The following is a 9,356-nucleotide window of genomic DNA, read 5'->3' on the forward strand; positions in this document are numbered from 1 at the left end:
AATATAATTTAAACAGATGAGTTGTAAAAAAATTCACCCCCCTCACAGTTGTCATGAAGGGAAAAATGAGCTCTATAGACCAAAGCCACTTTTTGCTCCAGGCTGTAAACATGTTTTTTCTGCTGTAAAGTTGGGCATTTTAACATGGGGGAGATACAGATTTGACTCGCTTCTGCAGCCTGCCTCAAGCGGCCACTCGATAAATTGCAGTTTAATTCACTTCCGTGTTGGCTTCAAGAGACGGGGAGGTTGCCGCTTAGACCAGTGGTTCTCAAACTTTTTCAGGAGGAGGCCCCCTTGTGTAGGGTGAATCCTTTTGTGGCCCCCCAAAAGAAAACTCATAATGAAAACATCCTCAAACGTACAATTTTACTTACAAATTTTAGATTGTACCAAAAACAAATTAATTTGTACAATGCTGGAACAACAGTTCTGTTTTTAGCTTTATGTCTTTGAATATACAAAATTAGTTAAATTGTACATTTCATTAAATATACAATTTTTTTTTTTTATAAAAAATGGTTTTGACAGTTAACAGTAATATTGTCTGAAAAGTGCAACAAAAGTATTGAATAGGCTACTGAACATTTGTGATGTTCATAGTAAAAGATAAACACTGAAAAATTAATTTGCTGATTGTAAAAAAGTGCATTAAACTTCTTACATTAAGGTAGTAAATGACAGTGGCTCAAGTTTGGTTTGCAAATTTGAACAGCAATCTGTTTTTTCAGCAAGAAACAAAAAAAAATTCTACTCTACTTAAAGAAATACTTTTTCAAATATAGAAGACATACAATTTTATACAAGTTTTACAATATAAAAGAAATCATGCAATACAGATTTCACATAGGACAATCCAAACTTACATACAGGTAAAATAATTTTTTTTAAATAATTTCATATTCTAGAATTTCTTTGCGGCCCCCTAGCGCCATCTAGTGGCCCCCCAGGGGGCCACGGCCCCCAGTTTGAGAACCGCTGGCTTAGACCCATTGGCATTAAATGACAGCTACCTGTATGAACGATATAGGTTCTCAAGAGATGGGATTGCATATATTTGTAGATTACCAAGCCCACAGATATGCAAATAATTATTATGTTTAATATGGTATAAACCATGACTGTGTAGCCTTTAAAATTTTCCACTGGCCCCTCAACTTTCTCCTTAGTTGAACAAACACACAGAAGTCAAAGAGTATTTAATGTGATTTGTCTTTATTCAGAGTGAATCTGCCTGTTAGGGGTGAAAACACACAAATAAATGTTGTGAATGATCAAAAAGATAATGTTTTTTTTTTCTTCTTTTCATTTTTTTTAAAAAAATGGTAGTTCTAGCTGTTGAATTTCCAGCTCCAACTTCCTCATCTTTAGTTTTTTATACTAGATGTCGATATCAGTTGCTTCCATTTGTTTAAGGCAGTATCATTTATACTCTCCTTTTATGTTTTCTGGGTTATGTAGCAACATTTAAGTTATTTCATTACTCTTGTCACATTGTTTTAATTTCTTAATACTCACTTTGTCACATGTGGTCCCAGACTGAGAGGGCTCTAGAAAAGTGTCAGCATCCTGAAAACACATTATGATCATTTTATCACACAAGTACACTTTTTAATATTCAATACAGTATAGCATGGATGGAACCTGTGAGTACCCCCTTCTTGAACACAGTCTCCTCATCCTCCTCAACTGATGGGCCTTCTCCCTGTGAGAGGGAGAAACTAATTAGCTTACATAACTGATTTAAAAAGGTCTCATACTCACAGGCAACATGTCTGGTGGATCCATAAAGCATACAGAATCTTGATAGAAAAAAAAAATGTATTTCTATTTTTTTTTTTTACGAAAATGCACCATTACAATAACACAAGTACCACATGACATTACTGCTATGATGTACTTAAGCCTACAATGCCTAAGGAAGGAGGAAATCAGTTAGTCATGAAGGAATAATGATAATAATACGCACACACACACACTTTTTATATACTCACTCCTTATACTACGTGATATCATTTTAGATGATGCTAAAAGTTCCTAAAAGTTAGGCTGGCTAGTATGGAGGGAGAGTCTGTTCTCCGGGTTACTTTGTGTTTGATTTGGGCTTGGCTTTTGTTATTTGGTTTAGATTTCTGATTTCTGTTACTGATACATTTACATCCATGCACCTGACAGACATTACAGATGACCATGTTTTCTTGTTTTTATATGTTTTAACATTTATGTTAATAAATGTTTATTTTTTGCAATCCAATCACTGTGTCCTCCATTTCATTTGCCACGGCTTTGAGCCGGTCGTGACACCATAGAAACCTTTCTTCCCCTTTCCCCTCATCTCGTTGACACCATCTCTTCCCCTCTGCTTCCTTTAATGGAAACTCTGCCTGTGAGATTACACAACACCATTACCATGTGGTTAGTGTCATCATGGCAGAGTAAATTAATGATTAAGAATTAAGAGAATCTTAGAGAATCTAATAGTTAAAATATTTGTTTACATGTTTTTCTCACCTCTGAACTGACATCATTTTAACAATTAATCTAATATATAATTAGTTCAGCAATAATCACCACTTCGTGTAATCTTGAGGACTATTGTTTAACTGATTGTGACAGATTGAATTTTGATTCATTTACATGCAATCCTTTAGCAGACACTTTTTTTCCAGTGTGCACTAGGAAAGAATTGCTTACGTAACATATTAGCTCATAGTCCATTACAAATGTACACAAATGTATTGAATCAGTAGTGAAAATCCCATTGTATGTCATAACTGGTTGGCAGAAAGCAATAATGATATATTTGTCTTTATGATAATATACATTGTCTTGTATAATCCATGGAAAGAAAGAGTGCAATACTGATATCAAGAGATGTTTTGGGTCACACAGACATAATATGTGATTAATTTGAATATACTCATGCTGTATGAAAGTTAAAGATGGTATTACATCATAATATAATATAATATAATATAATATAATATAATATAATATAATATAATATAATATAATATATCGTCATATTTTCTCTTGGCCATAGATGGCGCAAAAACTCATTTAATGAGTACAACAAACATTTAATGAGTAGCTATGCTACTCACACAAACATTTAATGAGTAGCTATGCTCTTCTTAACTTTGGCATTTTATCTGAATATCAACATGTGGGATTTAGTCATGAAAACCTGTTTGATTTATTTATCTAATTTTGTTCTCTGAAAAATAGTAATTTGTGACATATTATAATGATTTTTTTTTTCAAATCTGTTATTGAGGGATATGTTGACACTGTCATGTTTTTAGATTTGTGAAGTAATTTTTCTTATTATTCTGAAGTTAAAAGGTAAAATTAGATCCTTGGGGTGAAATGGCCTCTATATAAAAGTCTTGTGCTATTACACGTAGCTGTTTCTTAACTTATTCAACTTATTCTTAGCTTAAAAAAAATAACTTATATTTCTTAACACATTGGCTGATGATGACTGTCCCTCAAAAATCAAAGAAAAAACATTCAATCATATTTTACATACAGACTTGTGGTAAAAAAAACCCCCAAAAACAAACAAAAAACAACTCTGAGCAAACTATCTTAATAATCTTAAAAATAAGTTTAATTTACTATATCCAAATTATGCTTTAATAACCTCAGATTATGTATTGTTATCTGTTCATGATGTTTTAATTTTTCAAGTGAATGTAGTAAAAAGTGACTGTAGCAAAATAAAAATGACATTTTTCATTTAGGTAGTAATAAATGACTTGGAAATTGTTTATGATATTTTATATATGCTCATATATGAATGTACATGAACTACTAGTCTCTCGTATATAATGTCTAGTATAATTTATTAATGCACAGTCATCAATAACCTTATATGCTTTGACCCATAATTGGTCTGCGCTACGTCAATGTAAAAAAAAAGAGGAATTTCCCCTGCAGGATATATAAATTCTGAACATGATGGGGCTTTGTTACTGCTGGAGTCTGAAGACTTTGTACATTTTCTTTTTCATTGCTGTTGTTATAATGAACTTCCAGGGTAAGCCTTTTCATTTTTGAATTACACGAAATAATGATTCTAAAGAATTTTGTTTAATATACTGTTTTCAATAATATTTTCATTTGCTATACTATACCACTTTAATACGTTTAAAAGATTGATGTATTAAAAAATATAAATGAATAAGCGTTTAGATAGAATAAGTTATGTAACTACAGTAGTACAGTACAGTAAATTAGGTGCAATTATGTGAAATCATGATGTCCAGCCATGACTGAAGCATATGTGAGTGTTTGAACCATGAATGTGAGATCTGCGTCACAGTTACGCACTTCTAATTGCCTCTCTCTCTCTCTCTCTCTCTCTCTCTCTCTCTCTCTCTCTCTCTCTCTCTCTCTCTCTCTCTCTCCCTCTCCCTCTCCCTCTCTCCCTCTCTCCCTCCCTCCCTCCCTCCCTCCCTCCCTCCTCCAGTAGCTCTATTATTCACGTTAGTAGGAATCGTGGGATCTGCCCCTGTCTCTCAAAAACTGGACATTATGGATAAGGAAACTATTGAACAGGCACACAGTTTAATCAGCAAAATTCTTAAAGATATTCCTACAGTGCACACAGCCTGGATAAACAGCAAGGTAAGCACATCTGTTTCAGGGCTGTAACCCATTGAGGGGCATAAGAAGAGTAGTCAATCAATATGGGGGTTTCACTGATTGATTCTTGAACGTTTTCATTTTCGTTTTCATACACTTTTTAAAAAAAAAAAATACATGTGCATCGGCTTGTGGTTATCAGTAGGATAGTCTAGTGGCCAAAGATCTGGGCTGGCAATTGAATAGTTGTTCTTTGAACAACACATTGCGCCCTGGATTAAGCAATGAACTAAACTGCAAATAGCTATCAGTATATATAACTCTACAAATAGAAATTTGTTGGACGGGTTTGGATCACATTTAAATCCGACTGGCATCTCACCAAACACATACCATTCTCAGAATAACCTCATTTTGTAATAAATTTAAACTGAATTTAAAAATGTTTTATTGAAAATATGGAGTTTCTCAGAGTAACCAAGAGTGTAGTGTAGGACTGTGTTAGACGTTGTCCGACAAGCATAACATGTCCAAATAGTTTTGGGGCCTCTGTATGCAAATCTATTTTGCTCTGGCATGTCTGTGAGGTTTTAGTACGAATCCATGGTGTATTGACACAAGAACAAGATTTTTTTTTTCCTGTCGTGTTTAAACACGTCAAATGCTTTTCTTTTCTCTCAGAGTCTGACTTTGGGCAATAACTCAACTAGGCTGCAGCTGCAGTTCTTAAAGACACAAATGATACCCTCTGCCCCGGTTCTCCAGAACATCTCTAGTAACTTCAGTTTGGTGAGTTTCATTCCATTTTTTACATTGATTAATGCCATTTGCCAAGTCAATCATGTCTGTTGCTCTTCATCATGCTTAGCTAAGGCTAAGTAAATCCCTAACACTGTGTAGTACTGTAAACCTGCACCATTTGTGACTGTGGAATGACTATGTCTGCCGAATTCTTTTCTAGTTATTTGGAAGAATTCGTTATTTTGTTTTGAAGCCATTATCTGTGCCCCTCTGAGAAAGGTATTCAGTTTCTGGAGCATCCGATTGGGCAATTCCTTTTCTAAGCAATCAGATTTTTGTAAAATAATAATAATAATAATAATAATTCTAAATTAAACACATATTATTGAAGTACAGAAGCCCTGAACCGCAACGTAAAAAAAAATCTGTAAAAAAAAGAAAGAAAAAAATCTAGCATTTCAAAGATTTAGTCTAAACATTTCGAGATTGAAGTCGAAACAACACACAGTCTTCCACAGAAGTGTGTGCATTCATAACAGTGCGCGTCCACTGGGTGTGTGTGTAAAGAAATGCACTTGTGAAGTCGAACTGCCATGGATCAACACAAAATAGTAGCTTTTTACTTTTATCTGGGCTTTCAACAAAATTCTACACAGGTGCTAATCTACCAACAAGAATTACTATGGCGTTGCCCATAGACGAGTGCATAGACTCCGCCAGAGTACGTATCACAAACTGGTCCAAACTTTATGTGGCAGTGTTTTTGAGGTGTTTTCATGCTCGTCTAGGCAACACCATCTGGGTTGAGAACACAACAGTAACCGTTCTGTCTCCCTCTTCACTGTAAATATGCTCTGGATACATTTTAAGTGCATCACTCTGTATCCAATCATTTGGTCGGATCCCGTGATTTCCTCAGACGTAATTACCACTAATGGTGGTTAGGAGAGATTCTCTGTTATGATTGTAAAGTGCTTCGAGTGTAGGCCTAGTAGACATTTGAAAGCCCTATATAAATGCCTCATTCATTCATTCATTCATTCATTCATTCATTCATTCATTCATTCATTCATTCATTCATTCAGCTGGATATCTCCGTCCAGTCTGAAAAGTGTTTTCTGGGTTTTCCTAAAGGCTAAAGTCTATTCCGACGCAGTATATTTTATTACGTCCTGTAATGGTAGCCTAATGCTGGTATATTGGCACCTGTTGAATTTCGTTTTGTTGGGTTAAACAAACCACACATACAGTGTGAAACACTCGCTATGAACCATTATAAATGCCTGTGTGTGAAACAATGGCAAGCACACACGCAACTTCTATGGAAGACTGTATTCTCGTAGGCTACTGTTTCGACTTCAATCTTGAAATGTTTCGACTTTAATCTCTAAATGCTAGATTTTTTTTTTAAACGTTGCAGTTCAGGGCTTCCATATTGAAGTACATTTTACAAGAAAATACTATTTCAGTGTTTCTATTTCAAAATGTCCTGTTTTACTTTTTTCATGCCAATATTTTGATGTAGTTGTATTGTATAATAGTTGGAGAATAATTATTAGGCTTCTTTTATGGACTTCATGATGGCAGATTTTCAGAGGAACACAATTTAAAGACACATATAGCAGCATTGAAAGTTCCGAAAAATAAATTGTGAGATCTCTCCTTTATTGTCACAGGAAACCTGCTTTGCTCACATAGTGAAGGGACTGCAACTACATCTGAATCTCTTGAAAGAGATCAGCAATTCAACCATGCTGAACCAGACTGTGAATGAACTTCCGACTGAAATTCGAGACCTTCTGCTTCTAATCAAAAAGGTATGGAATTAGACTTGGTGACTGTTCTTCTGTTAACCCACAGAGGAAATTTATATGATTGTTTTGTACTACTATTTTGCAGTCTCAGTTCCTGAATTGCATGAGTGTTAGTCATGGCTTGATTTAGAAGCTTATTTCAAGCAGTGCTAAATTAAAATCATGTCTGGAATCATATTGCAGATAGCTCTTGGTAGATAGCTCTTAGCAGATAGCTCACAATCAAGTAGTGTGTTTAATCTAAAGTAATTTAAAACATCAACCTGATCTTATGAAAAGTCGTATTAAGATGGCAATGGTTCATATATTTATGTATTTTCACAGTTGCAGAAACAGGCGGGATTTGACCAGTCAAAGCAGGCATCAGACAAGCATCATGATCTGACCAAACACCTGACAAGTGAATACATGACTGAGGTGGCAGCCCACCTCATTCTGCAACAGCTTCAGGACTTCAGTAGTGATGTCCTCCGCAGTATCCTCAGTCTGATCTCCGATAAGTCCAGCTCAGAGAATACCAACACTGTGCAGCTCTGTGTAAAGCTCTGTGAGGTCTAGACCATTAAGCACAAAATGTACTTCAGTTTTAATGTAAACACTTAGTGACGACAAGGGTGAACTGGAAAGTTTATTCTTTGTCAAGTGTCTGCACTCTTTCTCTCCAGAACTGTGACCGATCAAAATTGTAGCCTTGTAGCACCGTTTTTTCCCCATACATTTTTCAGAAAATCTCAGTTTTGACAGGAGAGCGAGACTTGATTTCGTAATTTCATGGGTCCTTCAATGGAGTAGGCGTTTAGTTTGTCTGTTTTAAAAGGCTTATAGGTTAAAAATAAAATTCTCTATGGAGAAAATGAACCCGACATATGCACTCTATAGAGTAGCCTACGCAAAAACCAGGCGGCGCACACAGCACTGTACCCTGATGTACGTGTAAACTGAAGTATACTTTGCATACTTTGCTTGTCAAGCGCAAGTGACAAGCAAAACAACATCAATGTTTTCACAAATTCACTTTTTTTTTTAGTTTACACATAGGCGATAAAGTTTTAAAAAAAACGTGCACTTTGAAATTCCCGTTTTTTAAAGGTTGCGTTTTCAGACCCCCAAAATGCTGTTGTAGTGTAAAAGAACAGCCAAAACGCATAAAAAGTCTTCCGTTTTTAGTTGAAAAAGGTGTCGGGAAAATGGCCCCTAATTGGCTGTGTTTTTGTTGCATCATTCAGCATCTTTGCTTTCAAAGTAGTTGGATAATTTATTCATCACTGGAAACCTTCATGTTGCACCATGAGTTTTCTCAGTATTTTGTATTTTGTGCATTTATTATAATTTACTATTTATTTTATATTTCACTTCACATCTTATTTATTATTTATTAATTTAGCAATTTAATAGCTACCTTAAACTGCTGTATTTTTCACAATCTGCCTCAGAAAGCAACATTTAATTTAACTCAATATGTGAAATTACTTTTCAGTATTATATTTCTATACAAAGGTTATTTATTGAGCACATGACCATGTCTCATAAGTTGCTAAATGAGATCATGGTCATTGGATTGATCTCCTGATCTCTGTGAGAACTTACCTACTGCTTTTATTACTCATTTCATGTGATATTATGTTTTTGTTTTCTTACTAAAAGCACCCATACATGAAATTTCATTTTATTTTATGTATGGTTCAATTATATATTATTTATTTATTTAAGTGAAGAATACATGTTTTAAGAATACATTTATTTAGCCATTATGTCTATATGAAATGTTTGGAATATTTAAATATTTTATCAAAATAAAAGAAAAAACAATATTAAAAAGTTTGTGTTTTAAGTCATGCTAAATAACAAAGAAAGTGAGAAAAGATATTTTTCAGTTAGACATATTTTCTCTGTGTATTTTTCTGTAATTGAGATGTAATTTAGTCTTCTTTAGAGAGAAAACAATGAATTAAACATAATGATAACAACCTATTCAGTTATAGACAGGATAAAACACACCAAGGTGGTTATGTGGCCATGAAGCAACACATTGTTGTCGTGGCTGGCTGCACAGATCTAAGAATTAACTAAAACAATTTTGCAAAATAATATGGAACTGTAATGCTGGGACTACTTCAGCTGTGCATTTACTGAAAATAAAGAGTACAGGGTGCAACGGTTCCCATCTTTTTCATCTGCATTTGTTAAAGCATTATAATTCAAATAGGATTC

General features: G+C 34.4%; 1 protein-coding gene across 2 annotated transcripts; it reads left to right on the forward strand.

The window, feature by feature from the left end:
* The first annotated feature begins 3,960 nt into the window (after nucleotides 1–3,960).
* Nucleotides 3,961–8,963, forward strand: csf3a (colony stimulating factor 3 (granulocyte) a). Of its 2 annotated transcripts, none has more exons than XM_039685519.2 (5): nucleotides 3,961–4,042; nucleotides 4,475–4,632; nucleotides 5,272–5,379; nucleotides 7,008–7,148; nucleotides 7,470–8,963. In XM_039685519.2, the coding sequence occupies exons 1-5, from the start codon at nucleotides 3,961–3,963 to the stop codon at nucleotides 7,701–7,703; spliced, it is 723 nt and encodes a 240-aa protein (XP_039541453.1). In that variant the 3' UTR covers nucleotides 7,704–8,963. The 2 variants fall into 2 exon arrangements, with proteins under 2 accessions (XP_039541453.1, XP_039541454.2); XM_039685520.2 differs by having other exon boundaries at nucleotides 4,478–4,632.
* Nucleotides 8,964–9,356: the final 393 nt, after the last annotated feature.

Source organism: Pimephales promelas, chromosome 17 (assembly GCF_988280905.1).
Source record: "Pimephales promelas chromosome 17, fPimPro1.hap1.1, whole genome shotgun sequence".
Lineage (NCBI taxonomy): Eukaryota > Metazoa > Chordata > Actinopteri > Cypriniformes > Leuciscidae > Pimephales > Pimephales promelas.

What these genes read in the sequence shown, in the direction of transcription:
- csf3a (XM_039685519.2), top strand. Translation starts at nt 3,961, where the DNA reads ATGATGGGGCTTTGTTACTGCTGGAGTCTGAAGACTTTGTACATTTTC. An exon ending in TCTCTAGTAACTTCAGTTTG is followed by an intron (nt 5,380 to 7,007) that starts GTGAGTTTCATT and finishes TTATTGTCACAG; the next exon opens with GAAACCTGCTTTGCTCACAT. An exon ending in TTCTGCTTCTAATCAAAAAG is followed by an intron (nt 7,149 to 7,469) that starts GTATGGAATTAG and finishes GTATTTTCACAG; the next exon opens with TTGCAGAAACAGGCGGGATT.